We start from the raw sequence: 20,486 nt of genomic DNA on the forward strand, positions 1-20,486 counted from the left end.
TGGGTTTTTTGTTCAGTACTTACATAGTGAAAAGAATGATCATTGCATAACCTGTAGATTAATGCAAGGCTTTCAAACCAGAATCAATTTCTTAAGAACCACATCGGTACTGGATCTTCGGACAAACAGTTGGATTCTTCATTCATAAAAAAGTCTGCCTATTATACCCTTGGTATACCTAGTAATCTGTGATCACTAGAAGTTAAACCATGTTTTTCTGGAGGTCACATATTTATGGTGATCCCTAATGTTAAACCATCCTGCCTTGGGAAGTGTGGTAGGAGAGGGAAGAGAGCATACTTCATAAAGGATTTTGGTAATCAGATATCTTCTTCCCTTATCAAAATGCATAACTGTATTGTATGACATTTGAAGGGAGTGGGGAGAGCAAGGGTAGGAACCAAACCATAACAGACCAAACAGTTGCCAAAGCTCTACCTTGTCTCTGTTCAAAATTAGAGTGCCTGACTTATACACTGAACACTCTGCTTTCGAAAAGGACTCTTCCAGGGAAAAAATGTGCTCCTTAACCAGAGATAAAGAAGAGAAAAACTTTCCTTTTCATTTGAATACTTAAAGCAGGAGAAATCAGGCATGAATACTCTCCATGTATATACCCTCCATTGGCTTTACTGCAGTTTCTGCTGATTAAACCCATTCCTCGAGTATGGAAGAATAATTTGGTGCTGAGAGCCTTCTTAAACTACGTGATGATGGTTCTAATTCCTAGCAAAGAATGACCTAGATACTGGCCATGGGGCTGAAAAGACAGTCTGCAAATTTATATATTACATATCCAGAAGCCAGGTATGCTCAGCATTCAGTGAATGTTGATGGGATATGATTTCCTGATTAAGCCCCAGGGAAGCTCAGAATTATAAAAATCTTACATCTTTCCTTTTCCCCAAGTCAGTTTTCCATAAGATGTGCTTTCTTTCTTTGGACAAAATTCAAGTCATCAGCTTATATGGGGTCAGCCCCCACCCATCTTGTTTATGTACCAACCAAAACAAAATTGATTTTACAGATTCAGAGGTGTTCTGAATTCTCAGTTTGTCACATCAAGCAAGAGAGTTATTCAGTCCTTTGTAGCAGCACTGCTGACACACATTTTTCTAAAGTTTATATTTCATCTCTTCACAAACAGTATGACTCAAATGCTTTACAAAGCACTCTGGATGTGTTGGTGAAGGAGAACTTGACACGTCCTTTCAGTGCCTGTAAAGGGCAGGGTATTGATGAGCAGAAAACCTGGGTTCTGCCTGCAGGTCTGGAGAATGATTAAATCTTCACTCGTTCTCAAAGATATCTCAGCGTAATAGATAAAACTCATCTTTTTGTCTGCCTCCAGCAGTGGGAGCACTAAAAGGCTGAAATCACAAAAGGGAGAGAAAGAGGCACTCAGGAATCTTTGTGCACTTTTTCCTTTTACATTTTGATATTAAAAGCCTATAACAGTCAAAAGGAGCACTTGCTTGAGTATGCAGGTGCAATTGCTGATTGACTGCCCAGTTCAAATATCTTTTCACCATGTTCAAACTACGCTTTTTTGCTTTTTTTATTATTTTCAAAGCCTTAGCCTTGAGCAAATAGAAGTACATCCCTGAAGTAAAGATAGCTGCCTTCTTTGGGTATACTTCAAAATCTTGATTCAAAACATAGGTACTCTGGAAGCTCTCAAAGCTGTGACTGCAGGAACCATTTTCATGTGGATTAAAGAACTGCATTTTGCCTAACTTCTTGCTCTGATAGATGTGGAGTCAGCTGGCATAATGCCAGTCTTTAATCCTGAAGTCTACAGACATAATGTGTCCTAGCACTGTCTGTAACTATCTGCTTTAAACAGATACAAAGACCTGGTCATGAAGCTTCCAGAGTTCACTGGCCATCAGATTTCAGGTGATTTCTTTGCATATGATAGCATTTTTTCATGTTCAATTTATATCTCTTGCCTTTATGATCAGAAAAATAGACCTTTTTTTTTTCCAGTCAAAGAAACTAAATATGTTTCATTTTATTTTCAGGAATGATTTGCAGAAATGCTGAAGTTATTTCAGCTGAAAAATTACTTGAATTGTAATGGCAGTTTGATAACTAAGTATATGTGCCATATAAAAATAAATATATACAATAATATCTATAATATCAATATTTCTCTCTAGTAAATATGTTAAATATGTAAAATGCTATATAACTGTCAAATGCTAAAATGCTAGACTGGTCTGTAAAGTACACAGCATTGTAATTTCATACAGTCTGTAATTACATACAGTACTGGAACACTTAATTTTTTTACTGAAAAATACTGAAACACAGTGTGATCTCAAAAAGCCATACTCTTCGTGCTTAAAAACAGTTGAATGTAGAATGGATGAGACGTCATTCAGTGGCTCATGTACTGAATGAAGGCCCTCACTTAAAATTGTTGGCTAAACTTTCAATATGGTGATGGAGATTTCTTAATGAAGAGGGAAAAATTGAACCAGTCACTGCCTGGAATATGTGAAGAACTAACTTTTTGGGGTTAGTTTCTGTAATTAAAAAAAAAAAGCTCAAATTGAAAACCTGGGATGGGGGTTGCCATGAAAACAAACAACTTTTTTTCAGTTTAGATAATTGTAACAGTGACAACAAACAGAGAAGATAGAGTTGGATTTTAACCAAAATTAACAGATGCTGGTAAAGCGGAGGTGGTACAGTTTTTCTGGTTTACTGTCATAGTGTAATGGTAAAGATACTCCTGATGGGTGCAAAGGATTTCTATTTTTTCTGTCTGTCCTTCCTCTTAGCATCACATTGGTATTTTTAATCTGCCTCTGAATGCCTTCTGTTGAAGTGATTTACAGACTCCCCAAGGAAAAGGAAGGTTCAGACTGTGCCTGGGCTTGACTCACCACCAGGTTTAGGCAGACAGTTACAATACCTACATTTGGTAATTTTCATTAACTAGACTAGAGCATACAGGGATAGAAACAACAGTACCCTCATCTTTTTTTTCTTTGTATGTTTTTGAATGCTGCACCCCTCTCTCACCTGGATGAAACAAAACAAATCTTTTGCTAATGTGGTACAATTTTGTGACTATTTTTTATCTCAGCCAAATTGGTGAGAGCCAATTTTTTCTGATGATTGTTTGACATCCCAGCCTGAAATGAAATAATCCTATGTTGGTATAAAAATTATCTTCACTTAGACTTGTGTCTTTGTTTAAGGAAAATGAGAAGTAGGTATGTCTTTCCATGGGACTATGATTGCCTGTTTGACTGCAAGTACCTCTCAGAGGAACAGTCAACTAGTAATCCTTCTACATGTATTCGTGTCAGGGTAAAATATCAATTCTTTCTAAAAAGTATGCTCCAAATTATACGTGTTTCTCTTACGAATTCTGGAGATGTGAGTGGTTTATAAGGTCTTGAAATCCTGAGGTTACCCTTTCTGTCATTAGTTCTGTGTTTAGTATACTGCAGTAGACTGAAGCAAAATAACTCACTTGCTTTCCAGTATAGAAAATCAAAGTGGATGTAGTTAAAACATGGGAGAATTTCACAGGGGCCCACATTTGAAGACACAGAATGCTTCAATGGGAAAATTTGCATTACTAGTAATATTCTCTATTAATTTTCCAGTCTTCAAAGATGTGTGGCTTAGAGTTCTTCCTGTGGATAAGAGTTTTTTTCGTTTGCTGCCTGGCTTTCTGTCTACCTGTTCTTGCAGTGGAGTTACAGACTTTGTGGAATTCATTAGCCTGCTGTCTTGTAAGTGTTCTGTGAGGTCTCCAAATAATTTTTGCTCAATTGCTGGCACAAAGGGTAGGATGAACCATAAGGGTGCCGCACACAGACCTCAACAGACACCTTTGATAATTGGGAAGTGGCAAAAAAAACTATGAGAAAGAAAATTAAATTATGTTTAAAGAGCATATATTGGTTTTGGCAGACTACTGAAGCATGAACTTCCCCTTTAAACTATCAGTGTGCTGCTTTGGGTTGTTTTAATGGCACTTTTAATGTAGTATTTTGTGTAAATTAATAATTCAGTGCTCAAAGGCAGGAACTGACAGGCTACTCCTAACCTTCTCTTCTTCCAGTTTTAAAAGGCTGAAGACAAAAACTGGATGTCTGTTATCTTCACAGGGGAAGCTTGTGTACCTTCCCTAAGTGAGAGCCAATTAATGCATACTGGGTGTGTAATTGACAATTTTCACATGCTCTGTGGAGGCTATTTTTTTTTTCTTTTCCGCAATAAGCTGTTTTTCTCTACACAGTATGACAGTAATGAAAAACAGTCATGTTCCCTTCTATTTTTAAAAACATTTATGATAAGTGGACTTGACCGTGTTAGTGTCGAACAATAGAGACTTGCACTTGTTAGGAGAATTTGCTGACAGAGTCTGAAAGTCAAATGAAAAACAGAAGATACCAAAGGCCAGTGGGAGAGCCAGACCTCAGAGTTAATGACACTTCTGACAAAATAAATCCTGCAAAGACAAATACTAAGCAGGCTATCATGGTGCTCGTCAACTCAGTATCATTCTTCAAAGTTCTCTTCTTTGTAGTTATTGTGAAATGGATCTAATCTCTTGGCAGCAGGCATACCATGTTCAATTTAATACTGTGATGGAATTTGGGAGACAATGAATATTGTTTATAGATGGACAGTTCTAAGGCAGTGCATATTAACTGTCTTTGTGGCTGGTTGAGATTTTCTTGTGGCAGGCATTACGTGATTTTCAGGAGGTTTATGACATACTGCATTATACATATATTTTTAATTCTTTGTTGTTCAGAATGTTCTGCTGTTATAAATTTTTAAAAGCTTCCAAACTTAATTTCACATTTCCATTGCTTATTGAGTTTTTATTGTATAATAGTTATTTCAAATTCTCAATTCTCAGTTCAGTTCCCCTCAAAATTTTCTTCTGTAGTTTGAGTATAAATCTAATCAATACTTTCACATCCAGCCTCTGGGGTGTGAATGAATGATTCATTATCAAAGTTTATTAACTGTCTTCTGATTAATTTTTTCAGAATAATTTTCAACATTGAGGTTTTTGCTCTTGTCCAGTGTTTCATATTTCTACCCTATGATGTACTATGTGCATTTCAAGTTTTCATTCACTACTGTATTTTATTTGATAATAATTCACAGGTAAAGAACACTGAGAGAGATCTAGGTCATGCACTTAACAGTCCTAAACCACTTTGCAGGTGTTTTTCCATGTTGGCTGAGGATTTCAAGTGAGAAAGTACTTCTAAACAATGATAGTGGCACAACTCATTGGGATTTTTTTCCTGGGTATACTTTTGTGAAACCACATTAATATCCATCATGATATGATTATTTCTTCTGCTATAGAGATAATATTTGAAGTGTATTAATATCTTTCCTTGTAACTGCACATGGCACATTGCGTACTTATATTTGTAGTTTCTTGTATCTAACCACAAACATAGCACTTTTTTATTCCTGTCCTCTTCTAGTGCCTGCACTTCTCTGTATGATCCCATTTCTAGAATTCCCTTGCATCCGTTTGCATTCATCATTCTTCTCCTTAACTACTTTCACAGAACTGTTTTCTTGCATAATGAAATGGCTCGAACATTTCTCAGCTCTTTCCAACTGCCTGTATGCCTGCCTCACGTTTTTTCTGCTGTTTCCCATCAGTTTTGCATGCATCCATTGTCCTGTCATACCTAGAATGAGAAAACAACTTTTTTCCTAATTTCTGTGTAGTCCTTAATTCTGTCTCATGCCTGAGCTCCCAAGTGGCAGGGTGGAACAGGATATAAGGAACTGCTATTGTACCTGTGATGTCAAGCAGATTACTTTGACCATGCTTCATCCTATTTTACATGAAGTAATTTCACAGCAAAACTGTTCTTGTACCTCTTCTGTCAAACGGAGTATATTTCAACTATGGTCCATCCTATTTATTTCACATGAAGCAAATTTCAGAGCAACTCTGTAAAATCCAGATGCCTGCTCTGGGGTTGCTGAACTCACAGTAGCTACATTCATACAATACAAAATGAAATATATTCAAGCAAGATGTCTGGGAAATTGCTACACTGTTAAGCTCAATTTCAAGTCTCACTTCACAAAAATAAACTAAGAGTTCTCATTAGTGTGTTCATTATGCCGGTAATAATGCCTACTGGAACAAGTCAGACAGATATAAAGGGTCATTTTGTGTAATTATTGAGCTTTTAAGCCCTGCACGATAGAGGCATCGAAGTACATGTTTTTCCCTGTGTTTATATGCTCACTTTTCGAAAGATGCTAATAAGGCAAAAGAAGAAAGACTCCAGCTTCACAGTGCTGTCTTAGTAAGCATAAAGAATTAAGATTTCACAGAGAGAAACCAGAGTTTCCATTTCAGAGCATTAGGAGCCTCTCAGCAGTGTAGAAACTGCATCTAACATTTCATTTGCTAGCTTTTATTTTAGATGATTCTAGCTTGATTGAAGAAAGGTCCAGCTTCTTTAAAGTTACATTTCTTAACAGCAATTCAGGATCTCAAGGTTTTCAAATTGTTAATTTCTCTTTTCTATTTTTCCACTTCTACCTTCAGTTCCTTGTGTTTGCTTTTCAGCCACAAATATACATGGATCTTTTGAGCAAGCCTTCAACAGACCAACAGGGAGCTGCAAACTGCAGTGTCTTATTCTCCCTTAAATGTTTTTCCATGTACTTGTTCACTGCAGCTCTGCATGTACCATATGCATTAAAGTTTTGCTTTGCTCCATTTTGCCCTGCAGGTGGCACGTTCTTAGCTCCTCTTCATGCACATTACTGTGAGGATAGTTGTGAAAACACCACAGTAACTCTGACATCAGTTTGGATGTTGGCTCAGTTCTGCCTCAGAGAAAATAAGTAATACCAAATTATACCCACAATATCACTACCTGTTTCTTTTAGGTATTGGGTTTTTCCCCCATGCCAGCAAAGACTTGAATGTCTCTTTGGTGAGCAGCAAAAAATTGTTAAATTAAAAACAGATACATGTATTGCTATTACCATCTAGAAAAAAATACTCTAAGAAGAAAAGGTAATTCAGTATGTGTAAAATATTTGTTCTTTAGTCTTCTGTTCAAAATAAAAAATCAAAACAAACAGTCATTTGCTTTCAAGAATTATTATCATCTTGTATCTAGTACCTTGGATTGCCTTCACAGTCATAAATTCTCTCTCGAAGATGTCTGTGCATGCGTGCATATACCCACATGCATGTAGGCATACCCACACATGCACCCTCTCAGCACCCATATAAATAAGTATTACTACCAAAAAAGTTATCCAAATTGTACAATTTGGGAAACTGGCACATTTATCTGACTGAGATAAGAAAGGAATGCCTAATACCTGAACTGTTGTTTTGTGGCTGTGTTTGTTTACTTTGAAATTCATTGTTGCTTAGATACTAAACTGATGAATAAGAGAGACCCAAATATTCATGATCTAGGTGGTAAGTTGTTATTTTGTCTGTAGCCCTTTCTTACAGGCAAAATCATTAAATAATATAGCAACTGTTGACATCTCCTTTTACTGTCAGGGGGCCAGTCAGGTGTTAACATATCAGATCTAGAGATTTGCCCTAATTTGGTTGTTGATATTCAGGATCTAATTTCATCAAAACTCTGAAAAGTACACATTTGCTTATGCTGGCCAAAACAGGTATGGTCCTTAGGGTTACAGATGTCTTGTATTGAGATTCATGCAGTATTAAGCCATTGATTTATTCACAATAATGGTTTTGCCAGGACAGATTATAACCATGAACCACAAAGTCGAAGAATTATTATATCTTTAGGTTCATGCTTTGACTATTTCTGCACCATGTGGTATGTGGTCTATTATTTTAGAATAAGGCTTTGGCAGTTTGTTCATACACTTAAAGGGATGGTGTTTCCATTTTGCTCTTTGCTTTTCTGTTACACTGAATTCCCACAGTAAGAATTTTTTATTTCTCAATATTTTTATTTCTCAGTACGGAACATCATCATACTACCTAATTTCATTCCACTGTTTTTCCTCTATGCCTGTTCACTAATTTTTCTTTCTTAATGGTTTTCACATACTTCACATACATTTATAAAATCCTTCTGCCTTTTTCCTGATACCTTGGTTGCTATGTAAACAAGTTTTGCCTGACTTTGTTTTGTGCTCTTTCATCATGAATGATGTTTCCTTTCTTTTTAAAATTGTATTTGTGAAATTTTACCCAGTTCTTTGTCTATAAATTTTTAAGGCAGAGAGTTCCAAACTAAATACTAAAATTCAGTTTACCATACACCTTTGTGAGGGGTTTTCATTTTTTCTGTGCTAAAAGTAACAGAAGAAAAGTTGTATTTGTTACTTTTGTCTGTCTCAGTTCACTTCACTCTCATGTCTAAAATTACTGCAGTCATGGATTCAGGTTCAGGGTTTTTAGCGGGTGAGTTTCAGTCTGAGGTCACAAGGCTTTCCTTTCTGACCTTGAGGTTAATAGATAATTCAGTGTGGTAGTAGAAAGGGTAACAGTTTTCCTCCCTTCCATTACCAAAGCTCAGTATGCCTGTATTGCTGTTGGGAGGAGGCACATGCTGATTTACTTTCTTCACTGTTTTATTCCTCTTTGAGGCTGTGGTCCAATTTACTCCATTCCTTGGAGGTTTGACATGTCAATTAGATGTTATCGACAGTAATAGAAGAGCGGTTGCTGTAAATGTGAAGTTTTTACGAGTGGGCCGTGAAATTACACCCAGGGGAATGTAAGAGACAAGTGTGATAAATAGTGTTAGTATACACACTACAAAGAAACTGATTAATAGGGAGCATGTTTCTGTCTCATATCTCTAAAAGAATTGTTTATACATTTGTTTTTAATCAACTTTTCCATTGGTATGAAAAGTTATATAATAAAAATAGCCCACAATCTGTTGTACGTTTATGGGGAGGAGACGTCTTCAAAGTTGAAAGCATCCCATTAATTGTATTATTGGGTATGTTATTGCATTGGATGGCTTTTCATATCTTTGCTATCAGTGTGAACATCAGGAGCAATAACTATTGGTAATGAGTAAGCACAAAAAACCCAACTCAAACTCTGGGATTATGCAGATTTGTCTTGTGCATGTGTGCTCTGGTGTACACAGAAGGAAGGTGAACTCCCAAGTTACTCCAGTTCGCAGCCTTCATCTGCTGTCAGCTTCATCTGCCACTGCCATCCCGCAAGGGTGTGTGTGTAGATACTACATGCATGGTTCTTGCCACAACATAGAAATTTGGCTCATGGCATTCTGCCAGTTTCCAGCAAATTGCTAATAATTTAATTCTATGTAAAACTTTAAAATATAATCTAAATTTTTGGAAGTACAGAAAGGCAATCTATTGAAACTGAAAAAAAATGTGTAAGCAGTCTAAATTATATGAGTTTATGCAGAACAGAAACGCTAGCAGTTGCCTACATTGTTATGTGGAAATATTTGAAAATTGATTGCTTCATTTAGTTAGAAAGATAATTATAACATTCAATTTTCCCATTGTTCAATTTGACTATATTTTAACATTTTCTTCTTGTAATACTTTTTCTAAAAAGTAAAAACATCAGCACTGAGGCTTTGAAAGCAGGTGTTACTATAAAGAGTCTTTCAAGTGAGAAGTTTTATAAAGATGTCAGAAAGCCAGCATAGACTTCATGAAATAGATTTTATGTCAGTATTTTTTTTCTAGTAGGTCTGGTAGGTCTGTTTTGTCAAGCTCACATCTGGTTTCTACAACAAATCCTGTGCAGTATGACGTTTATAGCAGTTTAGTAAAGCATTCTTATAGCGGACAGATATTTTGTTTGGATTGGTGCAAGGGACCAAATCATAGAAATATCCTACAAATAGCTACAAATTTAGTTCAGATGCTTTCAGAATCATGCAATCCTTATAGGAAGTATATTTACAATAAAAACTTTTGAGGGAAGGTTTCCTAAAAGGTGTGAATGCATGTTTTTTACTTGTCAATATATAAAGCTATTATGAAACAAATACTGCAACAGGTGACTTTTAGTATTTTTTATTATTCTCAGATTTATTCTAGACTCTTGTAATATTTATACGCACCATTTTTATTACCTCTCTTAGTACTTAAATTCCTTTCTGGTTGTTTGGCAGTTTGGAGTTTTTTGTGCCAAGATACATAATTAGGTCAGTTTTGCCTCCGTCTCTGAGAGCAGCAGAGAAGAAGTTGTTATTTCCAGCTTGCACCTTCCTTGCTTCCTTACGAATCTCATGCTTGACAGCCCACCTTTTGAGAAAGTGCTGTCATGGTCACAGCATGAGACAGAAACTCAGTTTTAGTTGAAGCAGGCCAGTGGTAGAATTGATCTTAATTGACTTCAATTTATAAACCAAAATGCTGATGACCTTTGATTCCTCACAATATTTTCTTTCTCATGCTTTGTCTTCCCCCTCAGTGGCTTGGGAGGCTGGATGGCAAGGGGGCGGCTGAGCTGGCTACTCAGTCTGACTTCTTTATGGGTCTGTCTTTTTGAATAAATATGTTAAATTACAGCTGCAACAGGAGATGGAGTATTACTTCACTTCATTGTTTAATACTGTTATGGTGGAAAACATGGGTTTTATAGGCAATTTATAAGGTGGCTTTACACCTTTTTGGTATTTTATAGCAAAGAGTATCTGTATAACAATTACTTCTATAGCATTTTTAGTGTGTGCTTCTGTGTTTACTTTATAGGTACTCCATAAGAGAGGTTAGTATGGTATTCATTAACAAGCAGGGGGTGTAACATATCATGCAGAACATACTGTGGTTCTCCTCAGGTCTCAGTAAGCTTGCTTATCTGTGCACACAGTTTTTTATTTGGCAGAATCACATGCTGGTTACAATTTGCCTTCCTTATGTCAGTACAGTCATCAGACTAATATATAGAAAGAGAACACAATTCTTTTTTCATTTTTCTGTTACCTGCTTTTACAAATTCCATTAAAAAAATACGTAGTCACAGTTGAAAAAGTCTACATCCAAATAAACTAAGAAGTGTTTCATCACTTACTGTAGAATAAGGCATATGTAGACAAGTATTAGAAAGTAAAATGGAGGTTACATTTGCTTCCCAGTCTGCTTTCCTTTTTTTCCTTGGAGGACGAACAAAAAAATGGAAAGTGAGGAGACATGATGTGCACATTGAAAATGTACCTGCTTAGCCTAAAGCAAGCCTTGATAAGAATATGATATGGTTATCACAGCTTGATGAATGTTAGTTACGCGTAACAGCTTTCTCTTTTGTCTGACATCTTTGGCCTGAACTGGGTTTCAGCTCTCATCAGTGCTGCTCTGGTAAGCCCACAGTGTGGTAGTACTCTGTAGTGCCAGTGGCTCATTAGAAAACCTCAATAAAATATAAGCTTCCACTTCTTTCTTAATTTGTTCTTTCTGGAAGAGAAGGAAATAATGGACAAGAATCACTATTTATGTTCTTAATTACTATTTATATGTAATAAATCTTTAGAAAGATAGCAGCTTTTCTTAGAAATAACTAGGCAAAGATTCCAAATGCTGAAAAAAACCCCATTATATTCTTTAGGAGGTGAATTGCTATTTTGGAGCTATAGATAGTTTAAGGAATAGCAAGGTATTGGTTTAATTTACCTAGACACCTGTATTTCTTTCATTCTTCCTGCAATAGCCTAATAAGGAAAAAGACAAGAAGAAATAGGAAAGTTGAGTGATTTCTGATGATCTTTTTCCTTCCTCTGAATAGAATCTGGTGAAGAGATTGTGAGATGCATAAAGCTATCAGGTTTTCAGCTGTTGCTGTTGGAGAGGTGAAAACTCTTGGCCCAGGAGTCTTGTTTATATGTTTGAACAGAGAAAGTGATTTTCATTGCAAGGAGCTCTAAGTGAGACAGGCAGAGTCAGAGAATAAGAGAGCAAAAGATAATTATCTAAATTATGTTCAGGCTATTATAGAAGACGAATATAGTTAAAATGTAATTAAATATGACAGGCTCACAGGATGCAAGCGTGGCTTTGGAATGCTAATCATCAATTACTGCATCTCCTTAGGGGAGTCAGGCAGAACAAGAGAGTTAGAAGTCGTGTGGCTGAGGTGAGATGTAGAGTGTTAAATGCTGTAGGACTGTAACAAGGCTAATTTATTTTTAAAAATGGAGCTACTAGCCAAACAACTTGTAGTGCTGCATTTCAGCTTGAGGATCCTGGTATAAATGTGAATATAGTATAGGCTGCTAGTCTCAAGTCCCGAGTCTTCTCTTCGAGATGGAAACCTTAGCTTGACACAGTGATTATTTCTGTAGTGAAAGTGATGACCAGAAGTACTGCAGACTGAGCCAGTAAATCTAAAACAAATCAACCAGCAAGACAGGTGTCAAAGCAGAAAAAATATCAACACTGCCTGAATATTTAATAAAGCTAAACCCTGAAAAATATATTTGTTATAGGGTCACTAATAAGGTGTACAGAGACACAAAAAGTCACCAGTGTCATTTTATGAGAGAAGTAAATTCTGATAGCTTCTTTATGACTGTGTCCTAGGTAAAGACGGTGAAAGTATTGCCACCAGTTTGAAAGATTTGTTTGTGTGGCATATGGGGAGTAAAGGTGAAGAAATGCCATCTATTACACAGGACTATCTAATCCCAGGCTAAAAATGAAGTGCTTTTGATATGCTTTAATGCTGCTGTATAATGGTATAGAGTGGCTTATGTGTGAATCAATGCAAGAGCAATGTATAAAGTTTGGAGGAAATTTTTGTAAAGACCATCAAAAGCAATTTTGAGAATAGAAAGACTAGCTAGTGTGAGGAAAGTGTGAAGTAAGCACATATGCATGGCAGGACTAGATAAATGATACGACTACAAAACAATTTGCAAAATAGAATTTCTGCAGAGAAACTGAAATTATTAAAATAGTACCAGCAGAGATAACTAGTAAAAAAAAAGGAAGGTTAAAAAGAAGCTTAAAGATTACCTATGATGTCTTTAATTGAGGAACACCACTGAAAAATTGTTATGGCTTTATACATTAGAAGAATTCTAAGTAAATGAGTTATATCAGCAAAAAAATGCAAAAAGAGGTCAGATATGCCTTGATAATGTTCTGTCAGTAATCTCTTTTCTCATAGGGGTATAGTTAAATGCATAAATTATCTCTTTGCTGCATAATTGTATCTGTACTGGAGAGGTATTGCCTTGCATGTATCGACATTCTCAAATGTACTGTTGCAGTCAAATCCATACAACTTTATAGTGAACAACATTTGCCTTGCTTATTTCAAAATGATTCTTTCCAAATCCATTTGGCTTGCTTTCTATTTTGCTTTTCTCCTTTTTGCTAAGGAAATAAAAAAGACACCTAATTTTCTCATTATGCAATCCAGTACTAATTCTCTAGTGGCAATATTCTTGAATTTTAATAACTCTTCTACAAATTGTCTATAATTTTGACTTTCCAATGGGAAAGGAATAAAATGGACAGACACCAAAATAGTAAATATTCTTAGGAACAAGTTTATTGAAAATGCTATATCTTCCTTCAAGTCTCACACCCTCAAGAATTTTTTTTATTCTCTTCCATTATATTTTAATATTATTAAAGGATTGATTATAATCCAATCCTAATAAAAGCATTGTAGCAGAAAGTAGGGACTTGCAGTGCAGTGGGAAGTGAAAGAACATAGGAACTGCCTGGAGGAGTTGATCTGGAAGCATGTCATCAAAACAATCTTCAGAGATGTTTTTCTCAATCTCTCTTACTATCTGTCACACTCTTCAGCTATATTCCCAGATAAATGCATCAGCTTCCCTGTTACCACATCATAGGACAGACAATGGCATTTACTGCCATGCTTGGAAAACCTGCACTGAGCTCTTGCAGTGAGTATTTGACCAGTGCTCAGAAATAGTAGAATACAGACCTCTTCTCTTCTCTTCTCTTCTCTCCTCTCCTCTCCTCTCCTCTCTCCTCTCTCCTCTCTCCTCTCCTCTCTCCTCTCTCCTCTCTCCTCTCTCCTCTCTCCTCTCTCCTCTCTCCTCTCCCGTATTTTCTTATCACAGAACACAAATTCTACATTAGTGTCTAGGAAGGCACAGGCTCTTCTTAATAGCTTCTTTAGGATTTTAAACTCTTTTATTTAGTAGAGCTTTAAAATATTTTCCAAATCACTAGAAAGCAAATCTGGTTTTTACATCACCACTCTCCTTGCATAAAGTTTGCATATGTGAATGTCAAAGCATATGCATAATGCAAACTATGCAATGCTTTGTTATGAGAAGTAGTGTTGTGATCATCTGTTTGTCCCAGCCTCTCACCTTTGGAACTTTGCAGTTTAAGGTAACGAGTGCTGTTTGGCCATGGAGATTAACTGACTGGCTGTACTAGGGGAATGTTAGAAGGAATCTCAGGAATCATTCTCCTGTTTAGGGGGGAAATGTTTAAATCATAATAATCTGCCAGGTCTTGAAACAATCAATAAAATAGTCCATTCCTGGTTTATATTTTATTTACAGCATGAAGAAATAGCCTGAGCTTTAAAGTAGAGGTATAGCCACATAAGGGATGTAAGTAAACCATACCATTAGGTAGATAACTGCTGTACCTCTGAGGCCTGCCACAGACCACACCTTTCTGTTATCATGAATGACTGTTAATTACACCCATTACCTCATGGAGTAAGACCAGTAAACTTCTTGAAATTAGGACTTGATTGGGTTTGTAATCTTCTTTAAGCAAATATAACCAGACAGCAGTGATAAAAGTAAATTAAGCCCAGAAATGCTATGTTTGTGACAAAAAGAGTTTTCTCACTAAAGGAAAAATCAAATGTGTGACAGTCAGCAACCAAGCTGGTCATACTGCCAGGCTTTGGGGTAGTCTGATGGTAGTGACTGGTGTTCTATTCAAGTTTTGCTTTGGTCCCTTTTTCTTACATGAACACTTCTGAAGGTATTCAGAACCCATTCTGGAAAACTATTCAATGTTTTTTTCCATACTAAGTTAATCAAGTTAGACCTAACTTCATTTTATTTCTGAAGCCTTCTGTGATAGAGAAAGTTAAAATTTGGCTGAAAAGTTAAATTCTGTATATTTTGTTTTCATGTTTTATGAATATGAAATAATTTAAATTTTAATGTGTTCAAGTAATAATCTAGTGTTGTGGAAAACTGGTATCAAACTGAAACCTCTAATTCCTGGTATATTTTATTTCTTCTGGTTTACTGTCAGTGTTCTGTAAGCAGAAAGTTATGGTGTTCTTTTCCTGCTGTGTATTAGGCTACTTGAGGTGTTGCACCTCACTCAGGTCAGATGAGTATGAGTGAGGAACAAAGATTACAGAGGTCCCAATGTACCTCTAGTGTTCTCTAGCCCAAAAGGTTATACACCAGCTCTGGGAGAGTGGTCTGTTCTCCTCACTGTTGCTGTGTCAGGATGGGGAAATGCTCACAACCTGAACTGCAAATGATGCTTTATGACATTTGTAACTTCCTGGAAGGACTTTGGCCCACACAAGGAAAGCTTGGTTCCTCTTCCTCTACTGCTCCACTTAGAGTATGAAAAGTCTGAGGTTTTAGGTGGTTTGGTTTGGGGTTTTTTTCTCCCACAGTTGTAATTTTCTTTAGCCAAGCTCTGGTGATTCCTCATGAGCAGGAGGATGAATTTACTTTAATTTATCTGATCCTTCATTTATCTAATACAGTCAGTATAAGTCAAAGATTTTAGACTTTTGATCCAGGCTTTTTTTCTTTTACCATTTTCTTAACTTTCAGCAATATTATGATTGTTGTCCTTGCACAGAAATTACAGTGATATACGTATGAAATCACATAAGCAGAGTCAAGACACTTAAAAATCAGGAAGGAGTGCTGGAAAATCGGGCAATGAAAAGTGTTGCTCCATTTGCTCTGTTAAGTGATAGTAGTACATACTGTCACTTGAACGCGTTCTGTATATTTTACTGCAGGCTTTTGTGACTGTGTTCAATATTTGTATGTCTTTCTGAATTTTCTTTGTAGATCCTGGCAAACAATCACTTTTGATAAACAGCCTGCATCTTTTATCAGAATAGTTGGAACTCGCAACACAGCTAACGAGGTAAGGAACTTCTAAAAAACCCTATACATTAATATACCACAGCACAGTTTTTCATATCTTGCAGTGAAATTGATAATGCCTTCTCAAATGTACATACTTCATCTTTTTGCTGAGGCAATCTAGCAAAACACTTGAACAGTGTTATCATCTGTTCCTAGTTTTGACCTTTCCACACTACCATCAAATACTCCTATTGGGTTTGATTTTAAATTAATCTTTATTTTGATGAACAATTAAAATGCCAATTTAGTGCACTAGAGAAAGGTGTATGGTTTCTGATATACTTGAGTTTTATCACCTGTATATTATCTTTTTAATTAATAAAAATAAGAAAAATCTCACTCATAAGAAAATCTTATTTGCGTAAGATTCTCTTATAAGTAATTTTCATATCTGGTAAATCAGTTGACTAATAGTGGCCAAATCAAGAGATTTTTTTCATTTTATACAGAAAAAAATACTTTGTCCTAGCCCATCAAGTGCAATATCATCCCATCTTTGTTTACTTGTGCTTCTCTCTTTTCTAATCATTGTGTATTGTCTCAGATGATTTTACTCTTGACTTCAGTGAAACAATTTACAATATGTGAATTTAAGAGTATATGTAAGTCTTTGTGAGATTAGGATTCTATAGTATGAGATTATAAGAGGCACCAGCAGCTGGTTCCTAAGCACTGGGAGCACTGTCCAATAGCATTGTCTGTGTCCAGTTGTAGTGCAACTCTTGCAGAAAAATGCAGCACCAGGTATCAACATCTCAGCCAACAGCTGGAAAGTAGCTGACCAACCAACAGAACTGGGAATACAAATATTTATTTTGTGTTGCTGAGCGCTGTCTCCCACCACATGCAGTTCAGCCTTAATCAGTGAGTCCTTAGAATCAGAGTCAGAAGCTGCCTATGGGGTAGTACATGTGTGAAAAAGGCTTCTTCCATTACTGATCAATACTGACAGTCTTGTTTCCTCTCATGCCAGTGTTTGTAAATTCCCAACTCTTTGTTAAAAAAGAATGAGGTTCGTTGCATAAACTTAGCAAACCAGACTACAGGAAACATTGCTTTCAACTTTGAATTCTTAAAGGCAGCTTTAAGCCCTGAAGAGCAATGGCCTTTTAGGCATCATTCTAATTTCAAATTGGTTACTATTTGCAAGGAATTTAATATCCTGTGTAATTTATATAGAGCGCTGCATAACTAGTGAAGATGAGAATGGATAGAGGTTACAGCTGTTCATGTAGTGTCTCAGTTGAATTATAAGCACATGCTGCTCTTTGTCTTTTCCTTTTTTGTCTTTAAAATCTGCATCCAACACTAATTTGGTTTTTATTTTTTTAAATTATTTCTCCTAAAGCCTGTACAGGAGGAACATTGTCAGTGTGCACATATTACTAAATTACATTTATATATATATGTATTAAATAGAGGGGCTGTAACATTTGGTCATAAATTTTAATTTTCTAAAGAAAGCAGCAAGATATTTTTCGTATTTCCAATTTAAATAGTAACAGTGTAACCAAAGTCTTGGTATTTTCTATAGTCTCAGTAGTCTCTTCAGTAAGAATACAAGCAGTTTCCAGAATTACTTGCCCAGAACTGCTTGTACAGTATGTCAAATCTTTCTCATTTTAAATAAAATATACTAATGGCAGCATGTTCTTATCAAGGAGTATTACTGTAATAGGTACAAAATACTCCTTACTTGTTCTACCAACACATACCTTTGAACTTTGAAACACAATCTGTACATCCCAAAGGGAAGAGTTGATTTTTGGAATTGAAAAGAAATACCATAAAATGTTTCCATTTAATGAATTCTTTAATCTTTTGAACTCATCTTTTCCTTGCCATGTTTTTCAAGTTTTGAAAGACATGATGTTCACAAATTTTTTTACCTGGAGTTTGAATAGTTTTTGGTATAGTAGAACATGATAGAAGTGTAACTTTCTGTTCTCTCAAGCTTACACACATCCTACTTTTATAGAGAAAAGAATTATTTCTCCTTGTCATCATTTATTTGTCAGACAGGTCACCTGATACTTTATGTAAGTTTTCTGTTGTTTTTTCTCTTCAGTATTACTGACCTGGAAAGGACACCTAGTTGCTGATGTGAGAGCTTTATCTTACAAATTACTGCGCCAGTGTATATGCACTTGGCCTTCCTGCTTTGTGTGTCCGACCTCTCTTAAAATACCCATGAGAAGTAGGACACAATGTGGGTCATAGGATGATTCTGAACTGTCATCTTTTTCTTTTGAGAGAAGCACATGCAAGATTGTTTGTTTTAGTGATCCTGTTCTGAAATGCTTAATTCTGATACTGGATGAAGCAGCTGGGCTCGACTGTGCTTCTCAGGCTTAGGCTTCTCTCACATGCAGTATTCTTTATAAGCTGAGGTGGCAGAGTAACTGAGAATAATGTTCTAAATTCACAGGCTTGTCAATATGCCACACGTTTTGACCATTAAGAATTTAATATGAAAGAATCGGTAAAAATGAAAGTCACAATTTAAAATTGTGCACTTCTTTCTAGACCTAGTACTAGCTAAATTTCAGTGCTATCCACACTATGTTTAAAAAAGCTGTATCACTATGTAAAGTGAGGTTTTAAATGAGAAACATTATTATTATTATGGGATACATTAGACAGAATCTTCTCACTTAAAGACCTCCATCCCATTCTGTGCTGCCTTTCAAAGAAAGCAGCATCTTATGGAGGTGCACTGATGAGAGAATGTTCTTTACTGCGAGGCCTTATCCTGAAAAGTGCAGCTGGAAAAAATTACAGTAGCTGTTACTTTATAAACATGGGAGTGGGATGAGTACAAGGGGGACTTTTCTAGAAGTGTAGCTCAATACAAAAATTGGCTTCTCAAGAACTGTAGCAGATGGAGAGAATTCATGCCAGTATAGGAATTAGTTCAGCCTTAGGAAAAAACAGGAGAAATGCAGAGGAAAACCATTTTGTGCACGTGTGTCTATGTGTGGGTGCGGGTGCAGATTTGTAATCTGTTCATATATGTATATATAAAGGCATAGCAGTACATCTTTATGTGAGCAGGAGTGTATATATAGAAATATAAGCATGTATTGCTATGTATCTGCATAAAAACCTTACACTGAGGGGCACAAGAAAGTATAATGGGGATTAAAAAAAAACCAAGCAGTGACTGAAGATTTTTTAAATTTGTTTTATGTATGCTGTCAGAATTCAAATTAGCTAGCTACATCCTCAGAAAAGACCTGGGGCTACTGCAAACATGTCAGTGCAGATGTCTGGTCAATGTTCACTTGAGAAGGGATGGTCAAAAAGAATAATAGGATTTTAGGTTGTATTGAAGAAAATATAGAAAATACAATATTCTGTAGTCTTGTATGAGTATGTAGTATATCCATGTCTTGTTTATGTATTAGATTTTGCCCATATTAACTTAAAAGGGTCTGGGAAAGGGCAGTTAAGATTATAAGAGATTACCTTTGTTTGTGAGAAGAGCTTTAAAGACCTGGTCTACTTGCAAGAAGAATAATAGAAGATGTCATAAAAGTATACAAAATTAAGACAAGATAATAAGTTTAAAATTCAGGATTTAATATTCATCAAGCTTTAGCTTTAAGACTACAATGCATGTAGTAGCAAATTTTAAAGCAGTGTTTGTATTGTGGCAAAGCTGTGCAATTCATAGCAATAAGAAATCATATGGAAAGAAGTTTTGTAACAATTTTAAAGAGTTCCTCCCCCTTCTCCTCCCAGGCTCTTCAAGAACAAGTAGAAGTAAGTAAAGTAGAAAATAAATTGGAAAAAATGCTTAAGCACATGGTCTTCTTACTCTAAGATACAGTCACCTGTACACTAGTCCCAGGTATTGAATCATCAGAAAATGATCACTGTTTCAAACAGAATATTTCATCTAATGAAGCAGCAGCCACCTTGGACACTCTGAATGCCTTTCTACATACTCCAGGACATGTCTGTAGAGCTGCCACTGTTATTACAGCAGAGGGCAATCTTGAAATAGAATCATGTTGGCAATGATTTAAATTTCATTTCTAGTGTGCATGAACATCCAGCCTTTTAAGGAAGTGATTAGATCATAACGTGTTTAAGACAATTAATACAATTGTTGTTATTATCCAATAGTATGTAGTAGGTATTTCTGCTGCTTGCCAAGAGAAAAATCATTTACAAATATCCCAATCTGCTTTGGAAACATCTTTCTGATTTTTAGTGCCATATGTAAAGGTTGGTATAATTTGAGTGCTGCCTCTTGCTCCAATGCTTTCCCTGTCTAATGTTTATTGCCCATGAGTAAATGTTTTTGACCTCATGTATTTTGTTGGATTACTTTGTCACTGATCTGGCCTGCAGACTTCCATATAGACTTCCACACAG

The 20,486-nt window shown here is 36.0% G+C and overlaps 1 protein-coding gene across 1 annotated transcript in view; it reads left to right on the plus strand.

Annotated features, from left to right (window-relative positions):
* BTBD9 (BTB domain containing 9) overlaps positions 1–20,486 on the plus strand; it is a 117,036-nt gene that overhangs the window by 87,121 nt on the left and 9,429 nt on the right. Inside the window, exon 11 of the mRNA XM_042022937.1 lies at positions 16,023–16,101. Within this exon, the coding sequence (XP_041878871.1) occupies positions 16,023–16,101 (79 nt within the window). The remainder of the gene's footprint in view (positions 1–16,022; positions 16,102–20,486) is intronic.

Source organism: Corvus kubaryi, unplaced genomic scaffold, assembly GCF_017639235.1.
Source record: "Corvus kubaryi isolate FWS band 111438036 unplaced genomic scaffold, C.kubaryi_AGA036_p1.0 37232, whole genome shotgun sequence".
Taxonomy (NCBI): domain Eukaryota; kingdom Metazoa; phylum Chordata; class Aves; order Passeriformes; family Corvidae; genus Corvus; species Corvus kubaryi.